At 42.1% G+C, this 21,634-nt stretch overlaps 1 protein-coding gene across 2 annotated transcripts in view; it reads right to left on the reverse strand.

The window, feature by feature from the left end:
- Positions 1-21,634, reverse strand: part of MSRA (methionine sulfoxide reductase A) — a 243,412-nt gene that overhangs the window by 77,399 nt on the left and 144,379 nt on the right. For both annotated transcript variants that reach the window (XM_064709948.1, XM_064709949.1), the window contains exons 4-5: positions 20,827-20,931; positions 5,217-5,323 (exon numbers count right to left, since the gene is read on the reverse strand). In XM_064709948.1, coding sequence (XP_064566018.1) covers positions 5,217-5,323; positions 20,827-20,931 — 212 coding nt within the window. The remainder of the gene's footprint in view (positions 1-5,216; positions 5,324-20,826; positions 20,932-21,634) is intronic.

A 21,634-nucleotide genomic window follows, 5' to 3' on the forward strand; every position in this document is an offset into this window, starting at 1 on the left:
TCCCCAGGGCTGGAGGTGCCCCAGCAGTGCCAGCACAGGGGACAGCACTGCCCTGCTCTTGCTGCCACCCCAGAGCTGCCACTTTGGCCTCTTGCCCACCTGGGCACCCCTGGCTCATGTCAGCATCACCCCCAGGGCCCTTTCCAGCCCCTCTGCCCCAGCCTGGAGCTGCAGGGGCTGTTGTCACCAAGTGCAGCATCATTCCCCAGCTCTCCCTGTGCCCAGCCATCACCAGTTCTTAACCCAGCCCTGAGGGAACCTGCCCAGGCCATGGCTGCTGGATTTTCCAGGAATAAGCCATGGGAGATGTTGTCAAAGGCCTTGCTGGAGTCCAGGTAGACACATCCACAAGTTCATCCTAACTTCATGCCATTAATGCTTTTATCTTGCTGCCACTGTCTTCAAGAAATAGATTAGGATTAGTTTTGAGAGATTTCCCCAATGTGAGGTGCCCGAATTTTATCAGAGTGGCAAAGTCAAATTTTCTGCAGTTACAGTAACATGAAAAGAGTTCACAAGTGCTCACACAAAACCTCCTCATGCATAGCCAAATGCAGCTTTCTCCAAGAGGCATGAACATACAAAGGGTATCTCTGCAGCACAGAAAAGTGATTACAACCCAAAGAATGGCTCAGCTTATCAGATCAGCTTTGCTTGTCTCCACAAGAGCCACCACCATCAATCAGGAATCAAGTCCTTGCCATTCACAGCAGAGTGAAGCAGAGATAATTTGACACATAAAGCTCTGAATTAGACATAATTTGAAGAGGAGTAAGCAGGTGTTATTTTTTTATTGACTATTGTATTGCTTTAATAAAAACAATCTCATTTTTAAAGAGCTATTTAACTTCTCCCAACCAAAAATCGCCCAGGCAAAGCCTGCTCTGATTTCACACAGCAGTCAGATAAAACACAGATGAAGGTTGTGAATTCCCAGTGCCAGCCATTCCTTCATGGAATTAACCACTCAGAACTGCAGATCCCAGAGGTCTGTAAACAGCCCTGCCTCCAGCTTTGACAAATACAATCCTGACCACTTCACCTCCTTGCAGGTTGCTGCTCTGTCGCAAACATCTTTTATGAAAAATCCTTTCCTTAGGATTTTTCCTCCTGAGAAGTTGCGAGGCCTCAGGAACAAAATGTAAACATTGATTATCTGCTGCTGTGGAATGCCACAGGTGCATCTGTGATTGGTCTCATGTGGTTGTTTCTAATTAATGGCCAATCACAGCCCAGCTGGCTCAGACTCTCTGTCCGAGACACAAGCCTTTGTTATCATTCCTTATTTTTCTATTCTTAGCCAGCCTTCTGATGAAATCCTTCCTTCTATTCTTTTAGTACAGTTTTAATGTTATATATGTATCATAAAATAATAAATCAAGCCTTCTGAAACATGGGGTCAAATCCTCGTCTCTTCCCTCAAACTGAGACCCCTGTGAACATGGTCACACTGCTCCAAAGCTCATTGCTTTTGGAATGCTTTAGGAAACTCCAGCTTTTCAATCTTTTTCCTTAATAACAAATGTAAAGGTCTTTTTCTTGCACCTGAGGGTTTTGCTGGTTTGTTCCCACATCCTATCTCAGAAAGCTGATGGAAGATTCCCAGTGTCTGCTGAAGTGCTGTGCTGCAGGGAATGTTGCATCTTCTGCTAATTCCTTGTGTTTCTGATTCCATGGAATGCATCCACCCAGAACCTGTGCTCTGGAGCCAGGCTGCGAGAGCTGGGGATGTTCACATGAAGAAAAGAAGGATCCAGGGAGAGCTCAGAGCCCTTTCCAGGCCCTAAAGGGGCTCCAGGAGAGCTGGAGAGGGACTGGGGACAAGGGATGGAGGGACAGGACACAGGGAATGGCTTCCCACTGCCAGAAGACAGGGAAAGATGGGATATTGGGGAGGAATTCTTTCCTGTGAGGAGGCCCTGGCACAGGGTACACAGAGAAGCTGTGGCTGCCCCTGGGTCCCTGGAAGTGCCCAAGGCCAGGCTGGACAAGGCTTGGAGCAACCTGGGATAGTGGGAGCTGTCCCTGACCATGGCCCATGGATGATTTTTAAGGTCCATTTTAAATCAAACCATTCTGTAATTCCCTGCAGGGGAGGCACTCAGTGTATTCTCAGAGCCTGACAACCCAGTGCTAGTGCTTGACAAAACAACTGCAAGGTCTGACTCTGAAAAAAAGAAAATAATACAAACTTCTTCCCACCCTGATTTCATTCTCTGGATTACAATTGCCTCGATAATTCATTTGAAAACTAAACCCAGCTGAGCAACTGTCTTGAAAATTGAGTAACCTCAGGTTCACCTGTATTAAAAAACCTCAGCTTCAGGCAAAGCTGTTCATTCACAGTGATTTCACCAAGGCCTGGCCCTCATTTGATGTTTTTCTGATTACAGTTCCATTGTGTCACCGTTTAGCAGCAGCACTATTGTATTACAGTCTGTCACCAGCAGCTGACTGTGACTCCTGCTCTCAGCTCCCTCAGCAGCTCCAGCCCCATGGCTGGATGTGAATTCAGTGCTCTCCTGCCACTTCTCAGCTCTCAAAGCAGCTGCAGGAATCAGCAACAAGTTTCACAATTCAAAATAGATGGATACCTGGGCTCAGGGCACCCGAGGGTCTCCTCACAGCCTGGTAATAAATCTGATTATTGGCACTTAAAACTGAATCCCAGCATCACTGAGGTTGGAAAAGCACTCTGAGATCATCAAATCCAAGCATCTCCTAACACTGCCAAGGCCACCACTGATCCATGTCCCCAAATACCATATCCACAGCTTTTAAATCCCTGTAGGAATGGTGATTCCACCACTGACTTGGGAAACCCATTCCAATGCTTGCTCACCCTTTCTGTGAAGAATTTTTCCCCAATATCCAATCTAGACCCCACCTTGGCACAGCCTGAGGCCATTTCCTCTCATCCTGTCCCTGTTCCCTGGGAGCAGAGCCCAAATCCCCCTGGCTGTCCCCTCCTGTCAGGGAGTTGTGCAGAGCCACAAGGTCCCCCGTGAGCCTCCTTTTCTCCAGGCTGAGCCCCTTCCCAGCTCCCTCAGCCCCTTCCCCAGCTCTGTTCCCTTCCCTGGACACCAGAAGCCAGTTAGGAAAAAAACCCAAACCTCATCTAGCAAGCCCATCATTTTCTGGTTGAAGGCCATTTTTAGGGCTCTTTCAGGCCCTCAGCTCAAACCACATCTAAGAGCACATGCACAATTATTCAGGGAACAAAAAAATAAATGACATTTTGATTTTATTTTTCTTCCTTTTCAGTGCCAAAAAACGCTGGAGTCACCCATGCACACTGCAGTTATTGTAGTATTTGTTAGTCCTTCCTCCCTTGCTGCAGGCAGCACTGCTTATCACGGAAAAAATTGTGCCATTCCCACATTTTTATCCATGATTATCTGGCATGTGTCACTGCCAGAAAAAGCTTGATATTTATTTTAAATTGCTGCAATAATAAGGAAAGTGGCTGTATTACATTTACATTAAAATAATGGAATGCACAGCATTTAATATGAAAAGGGATTCCTGAACAAATTGTTTGCTCAGTGTGTTTCCCACACAGCCATTCCACTGCTCCTGCAATACCCCAGTAGATAATATTGGAGATATTGTTGTTAATAATACATGGGAAACACACATCCCTGAGGAATTTCAGTGCATATTTGCTGGGTTTCCTTAGCTGGCAACACCATCCCTTCCTTCCCCACTTCAGTGCAAAAACAAACTCTACATGTGCTCACTTACAGTTGTGCCTAATTATATAAATGTACTAATTACACACACTTTTCAAAGTAGGTAAATTTTAAATGGTGCCATTAAGGAAATCTATTTGATGATGGAAATTTCTGTAATATCATATTGCAATCTCACACATGGCAATTTTGCTCTCATGTCAGTATTTATTTAATGACAAATAACAGCAGAGGATAATAGAGTTGGGAAAGCAAATTAAAGCTGTAAGATTTGCAGGGTGATGTTGGTCAGCAGATGCGAAAGGAAAGGAATAAAAGGAATTTGGAAAAGCAGTGGATCTGAGGTAAATAATGAGTAAAAAGAAGTTTTAAATGATAAATGTCTTCCAAAACCACCAGATAAACACCTTCAAGAGTGACTTACTCCCATCAGAAACAAATATAAGCACTGAGCACTTCATTAACACACATAGTTATCAGATCTGGAAATCACTTACCTGCAGTCCTGAGCACCTCTCTGCACTCAAAATAATTCCAATTTCAAGTAGGAACCAGTCCTAGGAGCTCACCCAGTCATACCCACACTGGTAAAAAACAATCTGCTGCCTTTTGGGACCTTCTGGCTAATGTAAAAAGAGCTTTTTACTTTAAACATAAAATATATACCAAAACTCCTGATTCTTTAACACAACACGTGTGAGGTGATTGAATAATTAAATATAATGAACACTGATTGTCTTTTGGTACTACTTAAGTTTACTGCCCTGATGTCCCAAGTGAGTGGGGTTTTTTCATATAAATTAGAATAATTTAATATTTTCCTGCTGCAGAATCTGGGTTTTGCAGAGCACTGGGCAGCACCACAGTGCAACAGCACTGCAGGATACTAATCCCTCTGCCTTTACTTAAATAACAAAGTGGCAGGAAAGAGACAGAATCCATTCTCCCCGAAAAACAGGGAAAAATTCAGTGTAAGAAAGGGAATTGGTGGATGTTCTCTCACACAAATCCTTGTGTCACAGCAAACACTCTCAGTAAGTCACAGGCTGTCACACCTCACCCAAGACATTCATGGAAAGGCTTGATAGAAGCATCTCATAAGCATCAGGTGGGTGATCCTGAGTTATCTAGCTCAGTGATTGATCAGCAATGTTCAGGAACTCTTGGATCTGGGATTTTGGGTTCACCCTTCATGGTTTGGGGTCCAGAAAAGCTTGAATAGCTTTAAGTACACAGATTTCTGTTCTGGTGAACCCACATTAAATAAATTTGTAGAAGAGACTCAAAATATCTCTGCACAAGGAGCTATTTCTCTTTCTGCATGGTTATAAAATTACTAACACCAAAAAATGATTCCTAAAACTTGGAATTTAAAGCAACTATGATGCAAGTTGGGCATTGGACTGAGGAGCTGCAACAGCAGCACGGAGCGTGCAATGCGCAGGGAATGATTTTATGTTAACTGGTGACATCTGTGACCTTGTGCTCACAGCTGAAACCACTCCACCCCCTGCCCAGTGTTACCTTCTGATATTCTTCCTTGGACCTCAGGGCAGCTTCCATCTGTTCCTGGGAATAGGTGTAGATGGCCGAGCGGTACTGAGTGCCGACGTCGTTCCCCTGCCGCATCCCTGGGGGAAAACAAGGCAGGGGGATCAGCTTCCCTCCTTCCATGGGGGCTGGGAGAAGTCCAGAACCTCCCCATCCCACAGAATCCCAACATGGGTTGGGTTGGGTTGGCTTGACTTGGATTGGGTTGGCTTGGGTTAGGTTGGGTTGGATTGGGTTGGATTGGGTTGGGTTGGGCTGGATTGGATTGGGTTGGATTGGGTTGGGTTGGGCTGGGTTTGGTAAGGTTGGGTTGGATTGGATTGGGTTGGGTTGAGTTGGGTTGGGCTGGGCTGGGTTGTGTTGGATTGAGTTGGGTTGGGTTGGATTGGCTTGGATTGGGTTTGGTCGGATTGGCTTGGATTGGGCTGGGTTGGGTTGGGTTGGATTGAGTTGGATTGGATTGGGAGAGACCTTAAAGCTCATCCCATTCCAACCCCCTGCCATGGAACACCTCCCAGTAAATTCAGCACAGTTTCTGCCATGCACACTCAGCAGGGAGTTTTAGGGAGTCCAAGTCTTTGGTTAAAGAGTCCTGAAGGGATTCAATGCTGATAACTCTTTTAAATGTCATGGAAACGAAATATGAGCATTTATGGTTTTGTTCCATCACACAATAGTCAAATACAGATGTCAAACCTTAAATAATTAGTCTGCAGTCACTGTAATCATGATGCTCTTAAAAAAACTGATTTTGAACCATGCAAATGGTTACCAAAAATGTTGACTTTATCAAGTGCTTATAATCTTTCTTGTGCTGTGGGAATACAACTTAGTGGGAGAGAGGTACAAAATACTTTTGGAGAAAAATAGTTATTTTTGTGACAGGCTCCCCAGAGAGTTTGTGGACTTCCCATCCCTGAAGGAGTTCAAGACCAGGCTGGATAGGCAATTTTGGCACCAGGATTCTGTGATATTTCTGCTGATATGTGTAACCCCTTCAAAAGGCCCGATGTATGAAGTAGTTCATGTACAAATTTGCAAAATATGGGATGAATTCTCCCTGCAAAGCTACAAAACACTGGGCCAAAGCAGAGAGGTCACAACTGTCCCCTCAGGTGACCAGCCCAGATCTGGTTTGGCACTGCAGTACTGGGAAGCCACTGCTCATTCCCATTCCTATTCCCATTCCCATTCCCATTCCCAGTCTCTACAGCCAGCTTTGCTGTGCACCATTCCCTAAACTCAAACAGCCTCAGAGCAGCTTTAGCATCAAGAATTCTCTGGACATGTGCTTCTGCAGCTGTATTGGCAGCTCTGTTATCGCTGCCTTTCTCCCCTTCTTCCCAATTTTGTGTTCAAGAACCCAACTTTATGCTTTGCTGGAATAAAATGTGTGAATTTTGACTTTTCTTAAGAAACTCCAATTTTTTCACTTCCCCATGTCCATCCAGACCAGCAGACAGAGTCCTCCCAAAAAGCTGCAATCCAAGACAAATTGGAAATCATCAGGATTGGTGTTAGGATTGCCACCAGGCTGCAGAAGCCCCTCTGAGGATTCCCATCAAGTGTCAGGATTGTGGAGATGAAATGGAAAAGGAAATGGATGTCCTGATAGGACAGAGGGTGGAGAAAGAGCCTGTGGTACTGGAGGGAAAAAGATGCCATCAACTCACTACTCCTCATTAAATCATGGATTTATCCCTCTTGGACTCCCCAGGGCAACAAAAAATGATTTAAAGGGAAATACAATAAACAAACAAAAACTGCCTGAAATATTCATGAAAAACAAGACACAAAAATATTTTAAAATATGTATAAGGACAAAAATTCCATTCAATGACCAACAGTTACATGAAAGAATCTAATTCCAAAACATCTTCTGGAGTTTTCTGATGATTTGGGTTATTTTTTAGCTGTTAAAATGTATTATTACAATAAAAGCAATAACAATGTTCTTCATCAATACTTAATAGTGGCAAGTGCCACCAGAGGATATTTTGCTCATTCCTTTGGAAGTTCTTCCAGGGTGGCAGGGAGCTCTGGTAAAGCCAATTTGGGATAAAATGAGGACAGGCCAGGAAAGCTTTAATTTTGCCAGAATATGTTAATGCTGATTGATGCTTGAGCTTAAGCATTAACATTCTGCAAATCTATTTATTGCTTAACAAACTGTTTAACAACCAACTAGGGAGGAGATTACAAAAATCTCTCTAAATGGAGGATCACTACAGAGGGTGCTGATTTCCAGCATGAATTTTGGAGTGCAAGTTTGGTATGAGCTCAAGTGAACATGCTCTGAGTGAAAAAATCAGATTATTTAATATCTGCATGTGCCACCATGACATAATATCTGAGAGCCAGTCAGCTTAATTAATTTATTGAAGAGAAGGTTAAGAGGAGAACTGACTCTAAATTAAAAATACATTTCTAGAGAAGAAAAAAAAAAAAAAAAGAGAAATGAGGCTCTTCAGTCTTGCCAAAGTTGTTCAACTTGGAAGGGCAATTGAAAGTCAAAGTATCCAAAATCCAGGTGGGAAATAAGACAACATCCAAGCAACAAAGAGCATTTATCTCTTGAACAATGCACCTAAAGCCACATTCCACTGCTAAGAGCTTCACTTCTAAGAAATACATTTTCATAGAATCATGAAACAGTTTGGGTTAGGAAGGACCCTAAAGATCACCCAGTGCCATCCCTGCCATGAGCAAAACCTGCCAGTTTAGGGATAGATTTTAGGGTAGCTCCAGGAGATCAATCTTTTCTTCAGGGATAAGAGGGAAATATGTCAGTAGGACCTGAACCTCCCTTTCATTCAGGACTGAGATGAAAAACAGATTCCTTCTTAAAGTTGGAAGATCTAAATTTCTTAAAGAAAATTTATTAACCCTGAGGAATCAGAGAATCCCTGAGGGTGGAAAAGGCCTCAGAGATCACCAAGTCCCACCATCCCCCAGCACTGCCAAGGCCACCCATGTCCCCAAGTGCCACTTCTACATGGATTTTAAATTTCTCCAGGGATGGGGACACCACCCCTGCCCTGGGCAGCTGTGCCAGACCTGGACAACCCTTTCCATAAAGGAATTGTTCTCATCCAGATCTACTTCAGTAATATCAGTGGGGCAAGACAGAGACTGGAAAAGGCCAACCCTGTGTCCCTGACCAGGTGATCAGGAACACATCCAGCACGAAAAGGGACAAACAGACCTCTGAGGAAACAGCCTGGCAGTCACTGGTGAGGCCTGGAAGAAAGAAAATCAGCTGATGTGCCAGGAACAGCCAGAAATCCTCTTGTCAAAGAGGTGCTTTGACAGAGAGGCTGATTTTAGAACAGAGAGAAAAGCAGAGAATTTGTACCTCTCTGGCAAAAGACAAAAATATGTGGGGTTTGGATATGGTTGTGTGGTGCCAAAGTATGAAAAAGTCCAAAATCCAACAGCTCAGATCCTGTGTGAGCATTGAGTTGTCATTGTAAATTCTTCTCTCTGGAGAATCAGAGTAGATGAGGGCATCTGCAGCTCCAAACATGTTCAGATGTTGGGCATGGATCATATTCAGGAATTTCCCTCTGGCTGACCAAAGCATCTCAGCAGAGCTCGGCCCTGACCACTCTGGAGAACATGAAATGTCCTCACTGTGCCAGCAGAGCCCAGAGCACCAATTAACCACAAAAAGCCCCCAGGAGCTGAGCTCTGATGTATATGAAATGGAAACTTGTGTGAGGATGGTGGCTGGAGAGAAGAGGGTTGTGATGAGCTCCCAGATCCTGTCAAAGGAACAGTTCCCAGGTTGAGACTGCCATGGAATAAAAACACATTGCCAAGCTGATATCTGCCCAAGTATAGATAATAGGCAAAGAAATGGCTCTAAAATCCCTTTCTTACCAACACTTTGGTATCTTCTGATGCACCTGGGTAGGAATGATTTAGTTTTGTCTTCTTCACATTCTTTGGCATGAAAGCATTAAATTCTGGCTCTCCTTTGGTTTGAATGACTAGAATATGGACTGGAATATGGAATCCCCATCCCTGGAAGTGCCCAAGGCCAGACTGGACAAGACCTGGAGCAACCTGGGATAGTGGAAGGTGTCTCTGCTCAAGGGCAGGGGCTGGAATGGGATGATCTTTAAGTTCCCTTCCAACCCAAACCATTCTGTGATTCTCTGATTAATAAGAAAACATATTTCCCAGTACTGTTTTTTTTCCTTCAGAAACTGCAAACAAGCAGATTTGTTTCCAAAAAGCCGATGTTTAATACATTACCTACAGAAAGCTAAAGCAAAAGACACTTTATTTCATTGGCTAAATCAAGGAATTATTTCAAAGACTCAATCCTCTAATGACTTGAAAGTAACACTTATACACCACTCCTTATCTTCCTTCCATTTAAAAATAATAAAAAAAAGGTAATGGCATCATCCGTCAACTTTGCTATTCTCGGAGGATCCCAGGCATAATGGAGATAAATGGCTGAGGTCTCTTCAACTCTTCTCTGCCATCCAGTGAAATTTTAAAGGGCAGTTCATAGCTCTTATTTTTATCATAATTTTTCCTGTGATTTATAGACTTTTCTGCAGCTGTCACTTATTTTCTTATACCTGCAGCAACCTGAGATACGGATTGGTCATTTTCTTCTCCCCAATCAATCCTTGCTGAGTTAAGACTAATAAAACTCCTTCTTCCAGCTCATCATATCATTATTTAGTAAAAATCAATGGCACCATGTCAGCCTGGCTTGATGTCATCACTCACTCTAATGATTACATCCATACAGCTTAAAAGTTGCCAGGGGAAAGTAAAACTCTTTATGGCACATGATTAAAGGAGAAAAATGTTAATAGGAAAGAATTTTGTTACAGAGCTGTGCATTGAGAGCTCTGGATGATTTTCAAGGTGCCGTGGTGCAGGAAGTATAAATTAAATAGAAAATAGTTTCTTCAGGAGGTTTAAAAGAATTAATGAGCTTGTACATAATAAAGAGAAGTTTTGCACTGTCAACAAGGTTTAGAAAGTTTTCAACATACACAGTTTTTAGTGTCAAGGAGGAAACTCTGGTTTTGGTCCTTTTTTGTCACTAAAAGATCTTTGAGGTCTTTTCCAACCCAAACCATTCCATGATTCACATTGCAGGGACAATACTGCTCCTCTAACACTTCAAATATTTTATACTTATTTTTAAAAACTAGAAATTCTCCAGGAAGACTTGGTTTAGAAGAAAAGTTCCCTGTATATTCATTATTTATTAATTCCCTCAGATATAACAATGTACCAATGCATTTTTGAATGCTCTTTGACCTTTGAAGGAAGCGCATCATCAACCTGAACCCAGAAAAAAACCCCTCACAGGTTTGCTTTGGATGAGTGCAACAAAGCTCAAGTGTTAACTCAAGTACCACTGGCAGGCAAAAGTGTTAATCCATTTCTAATTATTAATTGAAAATTCATATTTACCTGTAGTGCAAAGAACAGATGAATAGAACAGTGAATTATGCACATAAATCATCCTTAATGGCACTAAACTTATTGTAGGGGACTTTTGCTTTAATCAAACTTGAACTTCACTTTAATCAAAAGTTAAATAATTGGGTTTGGGCAGGATTTTACACATTTTCTGCCATAAATAGGCACTAGGCTTTTTCAGAGGTACTTTCTCTTAAAAACCTATCTGGGGGATGGATGAACCTCAACCTGCTGGTGAAATTCCAGAGGAAACCACCAAGATGCTCCAAAGGCTGGAGCCCCTCTGGATCCAAGCTGGGAGAGCTGGGAATGTCCAGTCTGGAGAAATGAAGGAACCAGGGAGAGCTCAGAGCCCCTTCCAGGGCCTAAAGGGGATCCAGGAGAGCTGGAGAGGGACTTGGGACACGGGATGGAGGGACAGGACACAGGGAATGGCTTCCCACTGCCAGAGGGCAGGGATGGATGGGATATTGGGAAGGAATTCCTGGCTGTGAGGGTGGGGAGGCCCTGTCACAGGTTTCCCAGAGAAGCTGTGGCTGCCCCTGGATCCCTGGCAGTGTCCAAGGCCAGGTTGGACAGAGCTTGGATCAACCTGGGATAGTGGGAAGTTTCCCTGCCCATGGTAGTGGGTGGGATGTGATAGCTTTTAAGATCCCTTCCAACTCAAGACAATTCCACAATTCTATGAATATGGGAAGGGAATGAAATTTTTATGCATATTTATTGGTGAAGCTGGAACTGAGGTTTGGTTTAGGCAACCAAAACTGACCAAACACTGATGCCTCATTTGAGTCAACAGTGTTGTCCAGCTCTTCCCACACCTGTGGCAGCTGAGCCCCTCCATGCCCATGGAAACATCTAAATTTAAGTGGATTTAGCTCAGCCTTTATCCCTCCTGGCTGTGCCGGTGAGACAAGCCTGCTTGGAGATCCTGATAGCCTGCAATCCCCAATAAAATGCATGCAGCAGGGATGTGTGGAAGAGACTGGAGGATATGACAGAGGGCAGAATTGAGCTCCACATTTTCTAACTGCTGGAAAACAGGGATAATACCCAAAAGCAGCTGATATGGTGAAGGTACTTCTGTTTTGGCACCAGAATTGGGCCCTCATTGCTGATTTTCTTCAGGGCTTAACTTTGCTATGATGCTACCAAAAGTTGGACAACAACTGGTGATGGGGAAAAATATAATTAAGAAATGCAGGGATTCAGAGCAGTTACCACATGGGTTCAGCTATGGAATCACACAGATTTGCTGTTGTTTTCTTCATGTGCCTTCTCCTTTCTCTTCATTTATCTGCTGTTCATTAGTGCCTTGCCTCAATTTAGGCATTTGCCAGCACTACGAATCCAAACCCACTCTGATCCACCAGGTGCTGTTGCAATAGTAATAAAAATAATTAGTGATAATAAAAATAATAATGTTGTCATTTGCTTTTATCAGCAGATAAGCTCATGGGACACTGCTCTCTCAAAACACAGACAAGTGTGCTCTTATAAATATGCACAAGGAAATTGCAGGCAGAGAAAAACAGTCATTCATTGAAAATATTGTTGTTCAGAAGAGAGTCAGCTTTGACCTCTTGTACCTAATTATACACGAAAACAAAGATTAAAAGCCTACTAATAATCACCATAAACTATGATTAATGATGCCACGCTTCAGTGCCTCAGATTTCCAGACCCAAGTACAGTAAATTCACTATTATTTGAAGAAGAAAACAATGTTTGGTATCTCTTTGTTTTGACTTCATCTATTGTTTTCCTTGCCTAAGGATTAGGAACAATCCATCAAAAAATTCTGCAGAAAAAGACTTTCTAAGGTTGCCCTCTCCTAATTCTACAAACACATGAAAATTTAGATGCTGTTATTCCCACCACATTCCCTGTTGGCTTCATGGATAGAACCACGGCATCGTGGAATGGACCTTTAAAGATCATCTTGTTCTTATATCACAGAGTCACAGAATATTCTGAGTTGGAAGAGACCCACATGACATTTTATTTTATATTATAAAATAAATATCTTTATTTTATATTTATATATATGTATGTATATAAAATATAATCTCATTTTTCCAGTGTAAACCTCACCTCCCTCAGGTGGATTCATGTTTCCCACAGTGTCAGAGTTTTAATTTTCAGTAGTTCTGGGGGAATGGCCCACACATCCTTGTCAGGTGTAAAATAAAGAACCTAAAAACAGTTGAACGAGGAATTCAGAGCCCAGAAGGACTTTTGCCCTTGAGCCAGAATTGATTCAGCAGCACTCACTTCAAAATGCAAAGTGTTCAGCCCACCTCAGGAAACCACTGCTCTGGTTAATAATCCCCTTCATTAAGAAAGATGCAGGGAAAACATCATCTCCTAAACTGCAAATATAGGTCAGGAAAAGTCTATTCTAATTTATATGGATAAGAAGAGTCTAACGTGCAAATTAGGGCACGGCAGCTGAAATTCCTGGGGATGCAAAACAGCCTAATAACACCAATTTATTTTTAATGCCTGTTTACTCCTGGAGAAACACAAAGAGTGGGAACAACAAAACACAAGATTTCAGTTCAGGAAGGAGATGAAGCTGCATTCTCAAAGTACAACTCTGCCAAAGACTTTGCTACTTTAAAAAACCCCAGACCACAGGTATTTTGGAGGTGGTTTTGGGCAGGGGACTAAATTCATAGCTGGTGAGATGAATCACCATCAATCAACTGTCCCACCACTGGGATTTCATTGGAAAGAGAAGGAATTAGAAGAAGACAACAGAAAGACTCCTATCAAACAACCCAGTTCTACTCTTGAGTGTCCATCCCTGAAGGAACCACCTCACATTTATCTTTATTGTGTCCTGGCACATCGATTTCCATGGCTTTTGTTCATTTATCAACACAGGGCTGTGCTTTATTCGCTTCCTTCAAGAGCCTTCCAGCAATGTCTGTACCACTGATTTAATTAGCATCCTCTTCACTGTATCCTCCGAGTCATTAATGAAAATATTGAGGAGTATTGGACCAAGAATGGCTCCCTGAGGGGCTGGTAATTCTATTTTGAATATATTTAATATGCCTGGTGACAATAGATTTTGTATTTTTACTGGTTTTTGTTACACCTTGTAATAATGCTGAGACCATCAAGGCTCTTTATAACGTTTGAAATACATGACAAAGGTGCTTTAATCTGAGACTCACAAATCTCACTCAAATTATAAAAGGGAAGCGAGTTACAAAAATGTAAAGGCAAAACATAAAAATGAGAGATTCTTTTTTTGCCTTTAATCTCCAAATGGAGTTCCAGGCCTGTAGCAGAATACCAAATGTTGGTTTAGGGTGGCTGCAGCGTTTTTTATGTGTACAGCTGTTCTTCCACTGGTATAAGTAGACACATCTGCTCATTAGCAACACAATGTCATTTCTAGTGTCTAATTTTAATTATTTGCAGATGATAGATTCCTTATGCAATGTCTAAAAAAAGTACAGGCCTTCAAAGCTGGGGAGAAATAAATATCGCCTCTGCAAGCAAACTGGGTCAGCACAACAAAAAGCAGATATTAATCTGGAGAACTCCTGTATCAGCACCAAGGCTAAATGCCAGCATGTTTGGAAGGTCACAGGGAGGAGAAATGGCTCCTACATTTCTTCTTTATCATGGATACACAAGACATATGGACTGAGAGACATTCTGAGCAAGTCTGGCAGGTGATGAGTTTGTTGTAGGACAGATGGTCCTCAACTGCTGGAAAAACATCAGCCCTGCTTACATTTCCTGCACAAACACAGGCAAGATAAGGGCTTGTCCCTGACAGGAAAGGGGGGAATGAGATGCCCTACAATGACTTTGGTTCTCTGGGTATTCACAAAGGATCCACAAGGCTGGAGAGGAAATTCCAGCAGCCCCTGAGCAGCAGTGGCCACAGGTTTGTCCTTCACCCTGTGGTCAGAGTGACCACAACTATGGAGTGCTGGCTTCCTCTCTGCCACTAACTCAAAAATCCAAACAGAAAGGCAGAAGAAATAAAAAATGCTGGGATTTGTGGACAACAGGCACTCAGCACAAGGAATTGTAGCTGTACCTGAGTTGGTTCCTGTGGGCTGGGAATGATGGGGTACTTTTGAGGAATGTGGGGAGCAGAACTACCCAAACAAACAGAAATACCAAAACTGTGCTCAGGAAGGAGCAGAGCTGAAGGAGACAAGTGGATTTTTCATTTCTCCCAAACACATTTTCACAGCATCACAGAATGGTTTGGGTTCAACAGGGCCTTAAAGATTATCTTGTTCCATCTCCTGCCATGGATTGGGACGCTTTCCACTAGACCAGCCTGCTCTTAAAAGAAATTGGCTTTGTTGTCTGCTTGACTTTTGTACAGACCATGAAAGCAAGAAGGAGCCTTTCTTTAAAGTCACCTTGAACTGGCTGAAATCCCTGACAGATAAAGGGCTTCACCCACACACAGGTCAGGAGAATTTCAAGATTAAAGCTCTTTACAGGACTCATATTTGCACCACACCAAACACTCTTCTCTGGTATGAGATTGATTTTTCCAAAGGTCTGGAGAAATAGTTTCTGACACCCCACAAAGAGCAGCCAAACTTCCTGATCTGATGCAACATGACACATTCCTCCCCAACCAGGAGCACAGCAGCAGGGTTTGGAATTGGCTCAGGCACTGCAGGTCAGTGCTGATGCCAGAAGGGTGATCCCACCAGCATCCCTGCTCCTGGCAATTTAAATCCTGGCTGGAAACCACGTTTCACTTCCATTCATGCAGGGTTAATTTACAGCCTGAGCAGAGAACTTTGTGATTGCCAGAGTCAACACAAACAAAGAGCTTGTATCTGGCTGAAAGGTCGGGGAGAGAGGAGAAAATCACCCTTTTTCCTAACAGGGAAGTCAAATATTACTTTACAGAAATTGTGACACTACAGAAGAGGCACAAAACTGATGGGCTGAAAGTCCAAGTCCCTCTGTATGGCCAGCAGGACCATGGTCAGGGTGCAACTTAAAGGAGGCAGTCAAGATTACAATCTAAAAAATCTGGAAAGCTCTGAGGATGGCCTCATTAAAAAAACAAGCAATACACACTTTGCTCTACACCTCTGCAAACATTAAAAAATAAAATTATCTACAAAGATTTTTTGGTAGTATTTTTTGCATATCCCATTCATCCCCCTTTTCTGTATCAATGACAGAGAAACAACATCTCGAGCCCTTACAGAGCCATCCAGAGCAATCCTCTTATAGATCAGCTCATCCCTGGGAGAGCAGGAATGCTGAGCAGGGCACTGGAGGCTGAGCAGAGATGACAGCCATATGCCACTTGGCAGAAGTCAGGGGGTTGTTTGTTGCTTTTTCAGTCTCCCAAATCTAATGAATTATAAAACAGAGCCTAAATTAACAGTCAGGAGGACTTTGTCAGGGCCCCACACTTTGGAGATGCTCATTGGGGAGGATCTCTTTCAACTGTTTGATTTGATCAAAGGTTCTTGCTTTTCAATTGACTTCTGTGCACTCCAGAGCTTCCCTAAACAAGAACCAGGCTCCTTCTCAGGAACAATTTGAATCCCAGTGAGGTGTCAGTCTCTTCTAAAGGACAACTGCTTGGAAAGAAGGAGTTTTTGAATATTAATACACTCATACAATGATGAATGATGGGACTGGTAATCTGTATTCTTCAGCAACCTGGTACCAACTAAACCAATACTGAAAGGTCTTAATCTGCCACAGAATGTACACATTTGATGTTTAATGACATCAGAACAATGAGACAAGTCCATTATCTGTGCTGGGGGTAGAAGAGGTGAAATGGTGTTACCCCAAATTCTGGAAAAAGATAAAACACGCTGAGCTTCTGTATTTTTGAATGAGAGCTGTACTCAAGAAGTTCAGCACTTCCTACATGGGACACTGGATTCACCCAAAGATTGTGCTGGATTTTACAAATAAGAAATCATTTCATTTACTTTCTTAGTCAAAATCTTCTCATTGGCAAACTGAGTCCTGCATTCCCACAAGGCTGCCTGAATAAAACTCACTGTGTGCACACAGCTCAACCACACGGGAGAAAAACATTGCAGGCCAGAGAGGGAACTCTCACTTCCAGTGTCTTTACATAAAGCCACATTTCCCACAATCAGCTAAAAACAGGGAATAGGTACAAATCGAGGCAAAGAAACAATCCCAACTTAGAGATCTTCCACCATCCCCACCCTACAAAACAGAAATTTGACATTGGGACCTTGTGGTTCAGGTTTTTCTCAAATCAAGAAATATGAATGGGGTGTGAAGAGCTTTGCAAAATTCTTGGACTGAGATTAGACCAACAATATCACAGAATCACAGAATCATTTAGGTTGAAAAAGACCTCCAAGACTTCAAAGATTAAGTCCAATCTCCACCTTGACGCCAGCCCAGAGCACTGAGTGCCACGTCCAGTTCTAGTGTTCCATGGGCACTTCCAGGGATGGGGACTCGGACAGGAAGGGGACAGCCCCTTCCAAAGTTTGACAGCCCTTTCCATGAAGAAATTCCTCCGGGTATCCAACCTCCCCTGGTACAGCATTCAGGAACACAAAAATACCCAGGTAAAGCAACCCATGCAAGGCTGGGGCATGCAAAGTCTTCTGAGAACAATTCCATCTTTTCCAGGGGTAAAGTGATGCTCTCACTTTTGGCAAATTATTATGGAAGAACCACAAGGAAATTCTGTTGATCCAAGCTTAGATGAAGGTTTGGGAGTGTTCCCACCGAGCACTGCCATGCCACACAGATGTCTGAGACGGTTGTGAAGTTCTTGGGTATCTCCAGGGCTGGGTGTCACATGGAGACAGGAGCTCATTCCCACAAGAAATTCAGCCACATTAGCACGGCCTCCTGCCTGGGCTAATTAGGTGATGCTTCCCAGCTGCCAGAAATCCAAGAGTGAATCACACATCTGCCACAGCCAGCCTTCTTCTGAAAGCGCAGACTGGAACGGTGCTGAACCTCAGTTGTGTGAGGATATAAAGACATAATGCCATGATTTTACTTTGGTTTAGAGCCAGAAAGAATCACAAATTCAGCTGATGAGTTTATCTGACCTGTTACCAACACTACTACACTTCATCCACATAGCAGTGTGCCCAGATAATGAACTTCAGTCATCCTAAAGCCCTGAAGTCCTTCAGTCCCTGTTCTCAGTAGGCCACAGGCTGAGCCCAACCACTGCCAAAGTCAAGACTACAGACATGGCAAAAGACTGATTAGGTGGGTGTTGTCCAAATTATTTCAGCAGAAATCCATTCCTCATACCTGTAAGATGAAAAATCATAAATTCCTGCCCATCAGTTCCCAGCTCTGGCAATCAGGATGAATCCAAACATATGAGTAAGACACTTGGACCAATTGTCCTGATGTATCAAAACAGCCAGCCCATAAGAGTCATGGAAACCCAGAATGGTTTGGGTTGAAAGGGATCTTAAAAACAATCTCATTCCACCCCCTGCCATGGCCAGGGACACCTTCCACTGTCCCTGGTTGCTCCAAGCCCTGTCCAACCTGGACACTTCCAGGGATCCAGGGGCAGCCACACCTTCTCTGGGCACCCTACGCCAGGGCCTCAGCACCCTCACAGCCAATAATTCCTTGCCATTATCCCATCTAAACCTACTCCATTTCAATTTAAAGCCATTATTCTTTTCCTGTCTCTCCAGACCCTTGTAAATATTCCTCTCCATCTTTCCTGCAGGCTCCCTGTAGGTACTGGAAGGCCTCAATGATTTCACCCGGAAGATTCTCTTCTCCAGGCTGAAAGAAAGAAGCCATCCTCTGGTGATGGCAATTTCTGATAATCCAAAGAAAAAAAGAGCAAGAAAAGATCTAAAACCAAAAACTGGCAGGACAGGAAGAGAAACTCTTTCATAAACTCTACAAGAAAGCCAGGAGGGCCCAGCAGTGTGATTTGAGGGTGGAGATTGTCTTAGAATCACACAATCCTGGAAAGGTTTGGAAGAGACCTTAAAGAACACCTCGTTCCAACCCCCAGCCACAGGAAGGGGCCTTTCTCAAGGCAGAGCTCCAAATTTTTCAGGAATTGTGCAGATGAATTATCCTGAACACAGCTCTAAAGGAGGGGGCTGGAAAGGGAGGCTCATCAATCATCAGCATGGGCCACTGCATTCGACAGATTCACAGGATGCCTTCTCCTGACTGGAATCAAGCCCCTCTTTTAAAATGATGGATTATCCCATCTGAAAGGCTCGAAAGGATGGTGATGGAAAAAAAACTCCAATGTTTAATTACACTGAGGGATGTGAAGCTGCTTCATTCCCAAACTTCAGCTCCCAGCTACTGCAGCTTGCTCTGGTTTATTGGGGTCAGGTGCTCAACCTGTCACAAGGTACCTGCAGGGATGACTTGATCATAAAATCACAGAATATCCTGAGTTGGAAAGGACCCACCAGGATCATTGATCCAATTCCTTGGGGTCTCCCAGGACACCCCAACAATCCCATCCTGTCCCTGAGAACATTGTCCAAACACTCCTGGAGCTCTGGCTGTCCCAGGGCCATGACCACTCCCGGGGAGCTCTTCTAGTGCCCAACCAACCTCTAAAAGAGAATATTTTCCTGATATCCAACCCGCCCCTCCATGACATGGTGTTCTCCCTCTTTCATGTCTCTATTCCCAGCACTGGGGCAGTTTTCTGGGCTCTATATCCTTTTATTTTCCCTCTTCAAATCCCCAGCAATCTTTGCATAGATCCCTGGGATGGCAACAGAGGAACTGCACAAAATGTTCTGATTTCCTGGCCCTGCAGACAGAAAATTCCTGACTCAAGCCCTTTCCATACAGGCAGAAGTTGCAATAACCACTTTGGGCTCAGTGGAAGACACTTAATCCACAATAGTCCCTGGATCCCTCTTTGAGTTTCTCTTTCCTGGGATGGCATCACATTTTGGAGGTATCATCTGCAATTTTTTTGTTCCCAGATGCGGTAACAAGTGGCATAATTACGATGGCTGTTCAAATATTGAAATTAGTTACTTGTGTGCAGCGTTTCTGGGAGATGGGAGAAGGGATGAGGTTTATTGGAACTCTATAAACATGCAAAATGTTTTCTGCACACAGTTTCCCATTTCTGTTTGCACAGATGTGGGTCGTGTCAGCACAAAAACCTCTGCCAAGAAGGATAAATTAAATCCAAAGGTTTGGATAAGGCAGATAGGTAGAATGATCCACTGGTGTCTCTGCACAACATCTCTAACTCCTTTTTGCTCCCTTTTTCTAATCACAAAATATACTCAGTACTGTTGAAAAATGTAAAATCTCAAGTTATGATGAAGGATAAAGGGCCTGGGTAGAAATGAAATGAAGTGAAATGAAATAAAATTTGAAAATAAAATAAAATTAAATTAAATTAAATTAAACTAAATAATAAAATAAGGTAAAATAAAATAAAACCAAAATAAAGCAAAATAAAATAAAATAAAATTTTAAAATAAAATAAAATAAAATAAAATAAAATAAAATAAAATAAAATAAAATAAAATAATAAGGTAAGATAAAACCAAAATAAATCAAAATTTTGGGTTTTTTATTTTTTAAATTAAAAAAAAAATCTTTTTTTTTAATTTTTATTTTGGTTTAAAAAACCAAAATAAAGCAAAATAAAATAAAATAAAATTATAAAATAAAATAAAATAAAATAAATTAATAAGGTAAAATAAAAGCAAAATAAAGCAAAATAAAATAAAGCAAAATAAAACAAAATTTAAAAAATAAGGTAATGTAAAATAAAATAGAATCAAATAATAGAAATTTTGAAAATGCAAAGAAATACACTCCAATTGAAGAGACAAAAGAAATTACAGAATAAATTGTCATAATCAAAGTTGAAGAGAATTTTCCATTGTCTCCCGTGCCACTCTGTGGGAATTTTCCCAGCCCAGGCAGCTGTAAGGGAGGAGGGGCACTCGGAGCTTCTGTGCTCCCATTCTCCCTCTCCCTCTCTTTCTCTGTCAATAAATGTCTGCAATCATATTCCTGAGCTCCAGTGTGATTTCAAGGTTCATCTCTTCCATGCAGCTCAAACACTAATTATCCCAGCTGTAATTAGTAAGATAATTAAATACTGGCTCGCTCATCACTCTACCTTGTGTCGGGTCATGATTCTCCCAGAAGACCTTGAGCAGTTGCTCAAAGCTGATGTTTTGTGGCTCAAACACCACCCGGACGGCCTCGGTGTGCCCAGTTCTGCCTGCAAATTCAAAATAAAATCAGATTTTAGCTGTGACAATTAGCCATGGCATACTCAGGGTTTTGTCTCTGCGATTCCAAGCACGGTCCTTTGGTTTTGTTTCATGTTTTCCTAAAAACACTTGGATTTAGCACCATTTATACCTGATCTTTTTTGCACAATATTATATATTTATGTCAACTCTACTAAATCTGTTTGTTCAGACAGGGCCATCATGAAATAAACTGTGTAGAGAGACAAAGAAAGAAAACAATGATGTTATTACAGCAGTTTGTTAGCTTAAAGGAGAAAAAATTAAAAATTCTAACAAATATATAACAGAAAACCAGCAAAATATTTTAAATATTCTAAATAGAGTATTAAAATATGAAAACTCTTATGTCTAAGCTCTCTTGATTGGATTTTCTTTCCATGTAGATATGGATAACATTATTGATTATTAAATAATTATCATTACTATAAAATTATAGTAATGATAATTTAATAATAAATTATGATTATTAAAATATTGATGATGATAAAAACATACTGATGTTTTTATATCATATTGATGATATAATAATATCACTGGTAATAATATCACTTGGTAGCATTTTTTGCATATCCCATTCATCCCCCTTTTCTGTATCAATGACAATAATATTGATGATGATAAAAACAAATATCAAGGGTGTGTTTACATACAAATAATTCCAAACTGTTT

Source organism: Zonotrichia leucophrys, chromosome 3, assembly GCF_028769735.1.
Source record: "Zonotrichia leucophrys gambelii isolate GWCS_2022_RI chromosome 3, RI_Zleu_2.0, whole genome shotgun sequence".
Classification (NCBI taxonomy): Eukaryota; Metazoa; Chordata; class Aves; order Passeriformes; family Passerellidae; genus Zonotrichia; species Zonotrichia leucophrys.